The following is a 13,722-nucleotide window of genomic DNA, read 5'->3' as shown; positions in this document are numbered from 1 at the left end:
TGACCGCAAAAGCAAGCTTTTGTCACTTGCCAGAGGTAACATGCAGGCAAGCAGTTTACAATTACAAAGTATCAGATAATCAACAAGCTCAAGTATTTTAAAACGATAGTTGTTATCCACTGTAATAAGAACAGTTTAAGAATTTTGGGAAGCAATGATAACGAAAAAAAATTGAGACAATTTTGAGTAAAATTACAGATGTTGCTTTACTACACCTATTTTAAACCAATCACCAACTGTGATAGAAAAAATATATATTTTTAGAAAGCATATTCAGTGACCATGTGAAGGGACTGTTGGGTAGATTAATGAAACTTTCTAAAAATGAAAGATGGAGCTTTTACCCATAGCAACCAATCAGATTCTAGGGTCTGATTCATTAAGGATCTTAACTTAAGAAACTTCTTATTTCAGTCTCCTGGACAAAACCATGTTACAATGCAAGGGGTGCAAATTAGTATTCTGTTTTGCACATAAGTTAAATACTGCCTGTTTTTTCATGTAGCACACAAATATCAACTTTAAATTTCAGTGTACAAATAAGCTATCAAGTATTTATGTGCTACATGAAAAAACAGTCAGTATTTAAGTTATATGCAAAACAGAATACTAATTTGCACCCCTTGCATTATAACATGGTTTTGTCCAGGAGACTGAAATAAGAAGTTTCTTAAGTTAAGATACTTAATGAATCAGGCCCCTAGTTATCATTTACCGTGTACAGTCTAGAAATAGATAGCACCTCCATCTGTTAGACCGGCGGTTCCCAAACTGTGCGCCGCGGCTCCCAGGGGTGCCGTGGTGCTGTCACTGGGGTGCCGCGGGCCAGCCATATAAAAAAAAAAAAAAGAAAGAACACAGTAACTTACCAATCCGCCGGGCGCCGGGACCCAGCAGCCTCCTCTCTCCCGCAGCAGCTGTCACTGACGTCGATATTCAGTGACAGCTGCTGCGGGAGAGAGGAGGCTGCTGGGTCATGGCGCACGGCGGATTGGTAAGTTAGTGTTTTTTCTTTTTTTTTTATATGGCTGGCCCGTGGCAGAGGAGTTAGAGGGATCGTGACAGCGGGCAGAGGAGAGGCAGAGGAGGGTGACAGCGGGGCAGAGGAGAGGCAGTGGAGGGTGACAGCAGGAGAGTAACAGCGGGGCAGAGGAGGGTGACAGCAGGAGAGTGACAGCGGGGCAGAGAAGAGGCAGAGGAGGGTGACAGCAGGAGAGTGACAGCGGGGCAGAGGAGAGGCAGAGGAGGGTGACAGCAGGAGAGTGACAGCAGGGCAGAGGAGAGGCAGAGGAGGGTGACAGCAGGAGAGTGACAGCGGGGCAGAGAAGAGGCAGAGGAGGATGACAGCAGGAGAGTGAGAGCGGGGCAGAGGAGAGTGACAGCGGGACAGCGGAGCAGAGGAGAGTGACAGCGGGGCAGAGGAGAGTGACAGCGGGGCAGAGGAGGGTGACAGCGGGGCAGAGGAGGGTGACAGCGGGGCAGAGGAGGGTGACAGCGTGACAGAGGGCAGAGGAGGGGGACAGTGTGACAGAGTGCAGAGGAGGGGGGGCAGCGTGACAGAGGGCAGAGGAGGGGGGGCAGCGTGACAGAGGGCAGTGTGTCTGGATGCAGAGGGGGCAGTGTGTCTGGATGCAGAGGGGGCAGTGTGTCTGGATGCAGAGGGGGCAGTGTGTCTGGATGCAGAGGGGGCATTTTTGCATACAACTAAATCAGTATTTCTGTCCTGACCTAAATACTTATTACAATTTTTTGACCCAACTACTTCTAAAACAGGACTGCTCAATAATTATATTGGAGGGGTGCCTTGAAAAAATTTGGAGACTCTAAAGGGTGCCGCGAACTGCAAAAGTTTGGGAACCACTGTGTTAGACAGTTTGATAAATCTACCAGTATGTTTGTAAAAGACTGTGTGTCACTAATAAGAAACATAAGTAATACTATTCGTGTTTTTTGGATTTTATTTAGTCCTGTTAGTGTACCACCCACACAACAACCATGCTGTCACTGACCACTGTTGGTCCTTGTGTAGTAGTCAGGAACCATAAGAAGTGGGTCCCTGCTGTTGTATTGCTTCTGCACAGCATTCAACAACAAATATGCATGAGAAGCAATGCTCCCACTTGTCTCTGGAAACTTTCATGACATCATCTCAGGGTTTTCACAGAAAAGGGATAGCCTCTTTGTAAGTAAGACCAGCATAGTCTCTTTACGCTTTGCCCATACCTTTAGAGTATGTGTTTGTGTGCTTTAATATTAGCGTAGATGTCAATGCACTGTACATGTAGATCCTAATAAAAGTTAAAAAAAGAAGGAGAAATGTCTCCCCACAGAGGATTTAAAGAAAATTAAATTTGCAAACAAAAGTGGAAGCAGATAAAAAATACACACTCCATTTACATATGTAACATAACACTCAGTCAATGCAATCTGCAATAAAATACACATATTAGATATCCACATAAACGTTACAAGACAAACAAGAGATTCAGTAATATAGTGTTTTACATACTGTTAAATAACAAGGTGTGACCTTTTTGGATGAGTGAATTTTTTCCTATTCATTTGCTCATTTTACCGTATACTATCCAAACTCTATATATAGATGGCAGTTACATGGAACAACTCTGCGCCCTACCTTCCACTTAAACATCTTCAAACAAATAAAACCAGGGTTTTTTCCATAATGTACTGAACACCAGCTCAGTTCAGCTGCTGAAATAATGGAGTATAACGGTCATTACTGTTCCTCCTCGTAAGATCTATGCAGCAGCTGGAAGCACAACTTCTGTGAACATGGTGTCCTTATTATGTGTCCAGTAAGGAGGATTATGCCTTACAGTAGCACCCCCCCCCCTGCCCCCCACGACTCACCACCAGCAGCTACAAATGTTACATCTCTACCTGGTATATGGGCAGGGTCATCTTTACCTTCTGTTTCAGGTCATTGCAAGTTATTTATTTGTGTCAATATCCCCTCAATGTACAGCGCTGCATAATATGTTGGCACTGTATAAATAAAGGATAATAATAATAATATATGTTTATACCAATATGCAACCAAAATACAATTTGCCCCAAATAAAAACCGTTTGAGTCAGTTCCCATACTGCTTTATACTCAATCTCGGGCAGCTTCTATCATTCTGTTCCCCTACCTCACCAGCATACAGCACGCACTATTTTTCTATTTCACTACCAAGCCGATAGAGCATAGGAAAGCCCAGTGTTTTACACTTACATATTCATCCAAAGTGACAGGCTCTCATTAAGAGATACACATTCAATATAGAGGAAGCGAGTGCTTGTGATACCTTCTTTTAATATACGAGTAACACAAGTATGTAATGCCATTCATTGCAGTTAACATTTCCCTACAGCTATAAGTTTAGAAAAAAACATACCGTCTGCATCAAAACACAGTGAGTTGATGAAACTTTTATGACCGTCAAACTCCTGTATGAGCTGGCCATTGATTTCCTTCACTTTCACATTCCACACTCTAATGATGGCATCATAGCATCCGGTCACAGCCAGATAATCAGACATCGGGTGGAACTTAGCGGTGTATACAAATGACGGGTGAGGTAATACTTTTAAGGCAGATGAAGCTCCAGTCACCATTCTCCACAATCTATAGACAAACACAAAGTAGAAAAAGTTCAGTGTGTTGTACATTATTAAATGCTAACAAAGCAGGTTTTAACAACAATACAATTTCCCTATGAATCAGTTAGAGGAAACATCTAATTCCTGAATATGGTCATTCTGACCACTTTTTTGTAACGTCAGACGCCGACCGTCACATAAAAGAGCAGGAAAATTAAAATGAGCCTATTCTGACAGTTGTACTGCTATTATTTGGTCACAAACTAAGCTCCTCATTGTTGTTCATGTTTGCATAACTTCCCACTAGATTAACGTAATTATTTGAATCACTAATAACTAATACGCAAGTATCTCATCCTAGAAATGAATACATGAATCTCCCCTAGTAAAACGACACACGTTCTATAGCTGCAGGCCAAGTTCTCCATGTGTCTCACATATTCTTGGTGATCGGTTCCAGGTAATCATTTATATTTATTTTCATGACTACTGGTTAATAGGGAAACTGATGTGACAGGACAATGCTCATCAAAGGTACACGTCTTATGGAAAAGCAATGTTATTTTTCTGTTTACTTCATGGAACTCTGCATGGCAAGAAGTTTTCCATATAGTTTTTGTATTCCTGAACTAAAATCAGGAACAAAACTCCTGCAACGGGTCTTTGTGTCTTGTTTCTATGCAACACAACAATAAACAGTACTGTCAAAATTGGCGAAAAAATATTTTCAAACTCAATATCTAACTGACCTGACTGTACAATCAGAAGAAGCAGAAAGTAAGTACTCATCATCTTTGGACCAACAAAGATCATAGACAACATTGAGATGACCATAAAGCTCTCTGAGAAAATGTCCAGAGGGAATTTCATATACTATAAGAAAAAGAAAAGAAAAAAAGAAGTTAACAATAATTAAATACACTGGTGTATTGTAGACTTATTAATAAATTAAACATCATTGATCATATATATTATTATAACACTTTCTGGAGAGATATAGGGATATATTGATATATTTACTAAGTGGCAGCTCCAAATTTTTTGCATGCATGAAAAATTGCCCCTGCACCAAATTGTGCTTTTACATGTATATTTTGAGTTATTTACGTGCAACCTAACATAGTTCACATAAATGTGTCCAAAACAAAGAGATGCAAGTCATCAGCAACACGTAAATTTGCACCAGGCTTATGGACCCACAAAAGATACACTCTGTATTTAACTTGCACATGCACACCGTTACTGTACTTTAATTGTCACTTCAATGGTAATGGTTAGCTTCAAATGAGTGCTACATAAATAGGGAAGATACCACCAAAATTTAGATTTTGCCTATTTAATTATTAAATAAATAAAACAAAAATGTGGCCACAAAATACCAATGGTTTGAGCTGATTGGCACTTGTTAAAATCTTGAAAAAAACTGTAAGAGGGGCTTTTTGAACTGAAGGTTCTAAAGCAGTGGTGGGCAACAGGGGGCCCACCAGCAGCCCGGTGAGAAGAAAGTAGAGAATATATCATGTGGGTAGGTCTGACTGGCATGTGAGGAGAATTTGGAGTGCATGTGGGAGGGATTTTATATCAAGTAGGGGTTTGATTGCTTGTGGATTTATTTTCTGGCATGTGTTGGCATTTGGAGCAAATGAGGGGCATGAGTGATGGGGGTGCTGAGGTTGGTGTGGGGCTGTTTTTTCTGTCTTGAAATTAAGGGTAATGTGTGGCCTGTTTGAAGGTTGGAGGGTGGCACATGCAGCCCTTGAAGTATGTCAGGTTGCCCATCACTGACCTAGTCTGTCTGTCACTGACTCATAACAACTAATTTCCAACTTTAAACTTGTAGCAAAAGCCTTTATTTAACTGTAATATTTGCCAATTAAGCAATGACGGGAAACAATACTCACTATAAAAGTTTTGAGCAGTTTGAGGATTATGAAATGGATTGGATTGATAAATTGCAACACACTTTATTGTGGTGGCATAAAACAGTCACAGACCAGCACCATATGAAAATACCTAAATAGGAAGATCATGAAAACCACAGTGCTCAAGGGGAATATATGGTGTATATATAGATCAATATATGAATTACACAATTTAATAGTCTCATTTTATTGGCAATACACTGCCATCTTGTGGCCTGCCCTCAAATAGGACTAGAATTACGTTATAGTTGTGGAACCTCATTTTCCTACTTGTCTGTGTCACATTAAAACTTAAGAGTGTAAAATCATTATTGCAAAAAAAACCTAAGAGTGCATAATATATCATAGGAATATCATTCATATCGATACTTTACCTATAACACTCCAATCTCTTTACTTAGTACTATTATATAAATCAAGTAGGAAACATGTAAACAAACATGCAAACTTTGCTTCACATACCCTTCTTAGGCCTTATGTAAAGTTAGATGCAATTTACGCTTACCATGTAACCATAAATTGCATCCCATAGATCTCTTAGTATTGCGAGACTGGAAACGGTAGTTGTTCTAGAGACACGTTTAAAATATATCCTAAATTAAAAGTACATCCCACGCAACGGTTTGTTAGATCGTTAAAAAATAAATAATCAATTTAAGCATGCTTCCCCAAACCCACCCCACCAAAGAAAATGCTTAACCATCTCTAGTGCTGCCAGCCAAGGCTAGTACTGGCAAAGGCAGGGTTCCAAAAAGCATAATTTACCAGCACCAGCACTACTCTTTGTCAGCCCAGGCTGGTGGCATTAAGCAGGAAAACTCAGCATTAAAATAGAAGTTTCAGCATACTGATGGCTGCCAGGGCATGCTGGCATGTGGTGATCCACAAGTGGAAGCATGCCCTAGTATCCAGGGCCTGCTGGGGCCTGTAGTGTGCAAGGAAAAAATGTCAATAATACACACACACTGTTTTTAAAAAATAAGAATACAAAAAAAAAGTGGATTATCTATAATTTATAGAGAGTCTATGAACTAACCAGAGCTCTCAGCGAGAGCAACAATGGTAACTGGTTAAGATGTGCTGCTGGAAGACTAAGGGGAAGATTTACGAACCTATGGTTAGATCAATCCGCAGGTCTTTATTTGCTTTGTTGTGTGGTTTGTAAAATGTGCAATTTACTATAGGCCAACCGCACATCAAGTCTCATGAACCAAAATCTCCTGAACTGGAACTGCAATTCAAGATTTTTTGATTTTGTAAATGGGATGCACACTGACTGGGTAATGTTTTAAGCAGCAGTAACTCCAAACGCTTACTAGTAAAAATTAAAAAGATATTTCTGGCAGGCAAAATAGTTCAAACTGTATGCTGTTTAATCTATGTTGTCTGTCAGAAAGGGAAAAAATAAATAAAGAATTAAAAATAGTCCCCAACCCTTCTCTAATTGTCCAGTACATTAAGCGCTGGGTCAGACCTCTAAATTATTGAGCACCAGTACCTAGAGGATACAGGCTCAATGTGGAGTAGCACTGGGTCCCTTCTTATAGCTCAATCAGAAATTAAATAAATAACTCTCTAATAGTCAATTAATAGGTCATCAATAATAAAGAAATAATGGTCCCGATAAGAAAAAAATAAATATTGCCCCCAAAAAATAAAGATATAAATAATGTTCCCGATAGCAAATAAATAATGACACCACCCCCAAACAAGATAAAAAGAAAAATTGCGCCCATTATAGATACTTGCCTAACATCTTCATCCTGTCTTAGTGTGAAGGTAATCCATATGGGGAAAAACATAAAAAGAAAGCACAGAGGATCACCCGTCTGCTAGTTACTAGTTGGGCAGCCAATCAGGAGCAGTCTCTTACATCTCAAACCTCAGATAAAAAAAATTGCTGCTGAATGACTGTCCGTCTTAACTAGCTGGGCTCACAAGAGTTTAAGCCATCTAGAACGGGTGGGCCCATGAATTGCTGAAGGTTCTGCTTTTATTTAGAAGTGGTAGAACATCCTGATGATCAAACAAAGGGAGGCACTTTATTAGCAGAACCTGCCTCAGATTACCTTCTTTACTGATACAAAAGTAGTTATTCACTCATGGCTTCCATAGTTTACCTTTTGTTGAATAAACAACATAAATTATGCTATGTGTTATCTGTCCCAGGATAAACAGATATATCAAATACTAAATCTGGATGACTATTAATTTTGCCTTGATATTTAAAAACATATTAGATCAAATAGTTTCTTTTTCACATGACTGCATGTGTACTGATATTGCTAGTTTATTAATAATTCATATGTTTACTTGGTTTATATGTATAAATTACATTGCCCTCTTTATACTGTTTTGTTTATAGCTATACTTCTTTTATTTCAATATGTTCTGTGCTAAAATAAAACATCTACATGATTCCTTACAAGCACTAACTGACTGCATATATGATGTAAAGTAGTAAACTTACAGAACACAGGATAACCATCTTTGTCTGCACAAGCTGCCGTCAATGTTCTACCATCATGAGAGAAGCACACAGAGAAACAACCCATTTGCCCGGCTTGCAGAGACAAAAAATGTCTGTTAGGGATACGACAAGCCTACAAGAGAACAATATTAACATACACAGATATAATTTAAAAAAACTTTTTCAAACCTGCAGTTTAGTAAATATACCACATAGACTCACTTTTGTGAGAATCTGCCTATGTCTTAATAGACTTTGGCTTCAACAAAATGGCTACCATGATTGTTAATTTATTTTTTTTACTCTAGTGTATTGTTCTTATGTTTTGGTTCTAGTGTTTTCCAGTGATTTTAGGAAAAAAAGAAAAGAGTAATTTACTTGTGCTCCTCTGCAGCTTCTTGGCTGCTGAGAGTGATGTGAAGCACTGGGTAAGTAAGTACCACTAATAGTAACTTTTTTATTTTAATTGGATGTGAGGGATGATTAACATTTATTTTGTAGACCTGTATTCATTTACAAAGTATTATATTAATTTGGTAAGATGGCCTAGATGGATTTATGCAAAGGAGGGTACTTGGAAGGAGGGGTTATTAGGGAAGGCACTGGTTTGAGAGAGATGGAGTGTGAGAAATAAGCTAGCTGTAAGGGAGGTTGAACTACGGGATGTCTGCATTGTCCAGCACTAGATACTGCAGCTCCAGCTACCACATACAGTTTCCGGCGATTCAAACCCAAACCATGGCACACCTACAGATCCACGACCTGCAAAAGTGCTCCCGCACTGCAGAGCGCCACTGGAGGAAATCTCGTTCCTATTCAGATTTCCGCCATTATAAATTCGTCCTTTTATCTTACAGCACTGCTTTTTCAACTGCCAAACAAACATTCTTCAAATCTCTAATCTCTCTAGTATGTCCCTAATTTATGTCCTGTTTTCCCTACTGTATTGTGCACTGTGGCACCCTACAAATTTATAGCAATAACAATAATAATAATAATAAAAAAAGGAAAGGTAGGAAATAAACTACAGGGGGATGAGAAAGTGAGAAAATTAATTACAGCTAAGAAGGATGGTGATTAAGTAATTAAAGAGTGGTGGGGTTGTGACTCCACTACAGCCAGGACTTTGTCATGCAGTAGCCAGAGTGTGTGCATGGCACTGTAAGGTAGGACTGATAGGGTAGGAGGCACTAGTACTTGTGATAGTCACACCCTGTCCAGACTATCCATGCTCCTCCTGTGGTGCAGATAACAATATTTTCCCAGGTATAGCATAGCGTTCCACTTCTTTTTTATGTACATATTAAGCACTCTGTGTGTATTGCCCTAGAAATGTATTATATTACCTGTCCAGGCAGTCGAGTCCACTGAAAATGTTCCCTTGTCTGCTTAAGTTCGCTTGAATTAGAATCTTTCAGTGCATCGTCATTCTGTAGATCAGTGTTTGCGCTTCCCAAGTGAAGGCCATTATTAGAATTTAAATTTACCTGCAAATATATCAAACAATATATTGAAAATGTCTTAAAATTTGTAAGCACTTATATTGAACTGGGGAGGAACAAGAGAGGTTTGAACAGTTTTATAGAATATAAATTCCAAATAAACAAATTTGAAGTTTACAGCAGGGATCAGTAATAAACAAGTAATTTTTGTGTTATGTACAGAAACTTATCATAAGCCGATCAACTGCAATAATTATATTCTCGCTACAAGCAATCATTATAAGAAGTGGCTAAGGAATACCCCTGGGAAAAAAATCCATGAGAGTAAGGAGAAATTGTTTAGAGTTAAACACCTATAAAGAGCAAGGAAAGTAAAATTTCAAAACAATATGAAATGGCGGAGGTAGAAAAAGCCTTTGAGGACCTAAGGGAATTGCATAGGAAAACACTTATATACTATAAAGAAAGAGAAAAAGAAAGAGAAAAAGAAAGAGAGCAGACAGTGAGCTGGAGTTGGGCATTTATCTTGGGACAGCCAAGAGAGGTTTTTTTGGTGTTAGTGGTTATCCCAAACTGGTGGTGAGTAAGCCACTTTGGTGCTGGGGTCAGAAAGTAGGGGCAGGCTGCAACCCTTTTGAAAAGACATTTCCAGCTAGGGGCAGCATGCCGATGGGGAACCGTTCCTGGAACAGCAGCCGTAGCTTAACTGGACCTGAAGGAAGGGTCTGTTAGAGGCGGCCCACCTTTCCCAACTTCTCCTTGGATGGCTTTTTGTCTTCATATGAAAATTCCGCCAGACTCTTACATACTTTGCCTTTCAGTTTGGTGGGCTAGTAGGAAAAAAGGCATCTCTCCTCATTCTCCCCTGTGTTACTCGGCTGGGCAGGGGCTGTGTTTACTTGCTAGCCTGTGTATGTATAAAAGTGTGTATGTATGAACTCCCTCACTTGTGGTAATTTTGTGTTTGCAGCTTTATTCCACAGTTGACATGTCAGAAAAAGGGACTGATTTCAAGGGTAAGGCTGAGTTAAGTCTGTTTATTTTTACCTGTTCTAGGTGCCAGGCTAAATTGCCGACAAAAGGAACCAGATGCACGATGCGCAGCTTGCGATTATCAGAACTTCTGATACAGATTTGTCTAATCGGAGGAAAACATCTCAAATTCCCATGTTAGGGGCATCTATAGACCCTCCTGGGTAAAGGCCTTAGAAAGCTCAGTTTTACCTAAGGTCTCTTCCTAGTTAAGGTCTTTTCTTCTTTAGAGGATGTTCTGGATGCCGCTCTTCAAAGACCACGTAGACAACACATCCATTCTCAGATTCACAGAGGGAACTCTGTGACTGAACTCTCTTTGCAGGAGGAAGGAGAGTTGCTGGGGGAATCAGATTTTGCGAAACTTTTCTGTTTACAAAAAGGACTGTTTAGTAGACAGGAGGTGGAAGATTTGGTCATAGTGGTTCACCAGACTCTTAACTTTCAAAGAAAGAAGGCGTGTTCTTTCCTTCCTCACCTTATTTATCTGAGATGTTAGAGGAACCCCGGGCTAAACTGGACAAGAAATTCCAGGTTGCAAGGAAGTTCCCACTAAACTATACCTTACCAATTAAGGATACAGTAAGAAGGTACCTTCTTACTGTAAGAATACAGGTTAACAAGCTCATTGCTTGGTTATCCAGACATACCACTATTCTAGTTCCAGGGGCTGCCTCTCTTAAAGACAGTACAGACTGTAAGTGTGAGGAAATTTTAAAATCTATTTATGAGGTGGCAGGGGCGGGTCTGAAGACCATCTTAGCCTCAGCATGGGTCAGTAAGACCATTGATAAGTGGCTAGAACAGGCAATCGAGGGTCTTTAATCAGGCATGTCTGCCCTTGATGGATCACACTAAAGCAGCATCAGAGTATCATAGTGAGGCTGCTTTAGACATGGCCCTACTGGATCCTATGATTTCTGCTAGAAAGGTTTGTTGGCTCACATCACGGGATGCCGATATAGAGTCCAAGATGACTATAGAGTCTTTACCTTTTAATGGTCAGACTCTCTTTGGCCCGAATCTTGCCAAAACTATTAATCAGGCCAACAGAAGATGAAGAATGCTTTTTTTCTCTCTTCCAAAGAATACTTCCAGATCTAAAGGTACCTAAGTAGCAGAGTTTTCATTGTCGCATAAGCGACACTTCAAAACATAAATCTTTCATCTCTCGGGTCAGTCCATTACTTTACAAGGGAATTGACAACAGAGCAAGCAAGCCAAGAGTCCAGCTCCTAAGCCTTCGTAAAAATCCTTGGCATGATGAGGTCCTTTCCCACCCAGTTTTGCCAGAAGTAGGAGGTCATCTTCTGCGGTTCCCAAACATATGGAAGGACTCCGATTCATGGTATGAGGTATTGCAGAGAGAGGCTACATTATATACCTCCGCAGCCCCACACACAGTCAGTCCATTTCTACAAGCCTTCTAGGACACAAGTTCAGGAGACTGGCACTTCAGAGGGCCATATATATCTCTTCTGTCTTCAGTAGTAGTAATTCCAGTTTCAGAAACTCAGAAAAAACTGGATTGGTACGCCAATCTGTTTTCTGTTCAGAATCCAGAAAGGTTAGAATGAACTATCTTGAACCTGAAGTCCATACTTTCAAGGCTTTGGGTAGACAAAGTTCAAAAAAGTGTCACAGGCAGTGATTAACTCCATTGAGCAGGGCGAATTCCTAGCCTCATTGAATACAAAGGATGCGTACCTCCATATCTCAATCTGGGAATGTCATCTAAGTTTCACAATAGGGGACCTTCACTTTCAGTTCAGTGACCTTCCCTATCCACAGCCCCCAGGGTATTCACCAAGATCATAGCGGTCATGGCTGTTCTTCTCGACTAAAAAAGAGTCACAGCGATTCCTTATTTAGACTATCAATTCCTTTTCCTCTAAGCCATTTTCAGATCACAGCTTTTTAGAAGCTCACAGGTGGATCATAAATTATAAAAAAAAAAAGGAAATTTGAACCAGGCACAGGACGATGTACATGGTTCTTCGTTTTGACATCAGAGAGCTTTTTCATCCTGAAGCTAGTAAGAAAGGTCCTGAGCTACAGGAGGACATCTGTTCTTCTGTGCATGAGATTGCTGGGGAAAATGGTGTCAATGTTCAAGATAGCGCAGTATGCTTGTTTCTCTTCCAGGTTTTTTTCAGAACAATCTGCTAAGGAAGTGGTCCAGATCCTTAATCATGACAGTCCCTTTTGTGGAGGCTTAGGAGGGACCATATGATCAGAGCCCAGCTTTCTGGGACTGGTCCATTAAAACAACAGATGTCTGCCATCAAGGTTGGCCAGAAGGCGGGGTGTTGGGGATGGTGACACTACATCTGCAGCTTCAGGATCCCTGGTCCAGAAAATCTCTAATATTTTAGAGCTCAGGGCAATAAGAAGACTTTATTTCAAGCTCAGCCTCTCCTGTTAGGCAGACTGGTTTGCATCCAATCATCAAATGCCACGGCTATATAAGTCATTAGGGGAGCACTAGAAGCTTTCCAACAATGAGGGAATCAGCCAGGATTGTTGCTTGAGCAGAATGTTGTGTTTCAGTGATCTCAGCAGTTCACATCCCAGGGGTGTAAAATTGGGAGATGGACTTTCTCAGATGAAATGCTGTCTTCCCAGGTGAATGGTTTCTTCACTTTGAAGTGTTCGATCATAACACAAAACAGTGGAGTCTGCCAGAGGTCAATATGCTGGCCTCATAACTGAATCACCAAGTGGAATGGTTTTGCTCCAGAACCAAGGATCCTCAGGTGGTTCTAGTGGATGCTCTTACAGTTTTGGGGGGATTTCCGCCTAATAAATATATTTTTCCTCCAATTGCCATTGTCCCTCATGTTCTCAATAATACCAGGAGGGAAGGAGCTCCAGTGATCCTTGTACCACCAATTTGGACAAAAATAGCATGGTACATCCTAAAGATGGCTTGACAAAGCGAGAAACTAAACGGGTGTCGGGTGTTCGCCTCGCTATATGATACTCTGATCTCCAACCACCTAGGCAGACTAATTAGACATCTCCAGCATAGCTAGCCAGTTAGATATGCAAACAGACTAAATAAACTAACTCTAAGGAAATGTATCATTATACCTTAGTGTTCATATTACGGACATCACAACATCGCAGCTATTCAGGCTCTACTAATAATTGCTGTAATTGTGAACAGGCAATTAGTGTGATATTATTGTGGCTTATATAATGCCATAAGGCGTGTTAGCAATATATTAAGGACAGCTGTGAATTACCAT

At 40.3% G+C, this 13,722-nt stretch overlaps 1 protein-coding gene across 3 annotated transcripts in view; it reads right to left on the bottom strand.

Moving 5' to 3' along the window:
- Positions 1-13,722, bottom strand: part of AHI1 (Abelson helper integration site 1) — a 209,725-nt gene that overhangs the window by 164,548 nt on the left and 31,455 nt on the right. For all 3 annotated transcript variants that reach the window (XM_075203181.1, XM_075203183.1, XM_075203182.1), the window contains 4 exons: positions 9,344-9,484; positions 7,998-8,130; positions 4,355-4,478; positions 3,401-3,630 (listed from right to left, as the gene is read on the bottom strand). In XM_075203181.1, coding sequence (XP_075059282.1) covers positions 3,401-3,630; positions 4,355-4,478; positions 7,998-8,130; positions 9,344-9,484 — 628 coding nt within the window. The remainder of the gene's footprint in view (positions 1-3,400; positions 3,631-4,354; positions 4,479-7,997; positions 8,131-9,343; positions 9,485-13,722) is intronic.

This window comes from Mixophyes fleayi, chromosome 3 (genome assembly GCF_038048845.1).
Source record: "Mixophyes fleayi isolate aMixFle1 chromosome 3, aMixFle1.hap1, whole genome shotgun sequence".
NCBI lineage: Eukaryota > Metazoa > Chordata > Amphibia > Anura > Limnodynastidae > Mixophyes > Mixophyes fleayi.
The sequence above is the reverse complement of the archived record's forward strand: the minus strand, read 5'-3'. Positions and strand labels throughout refer to the sequence as shown.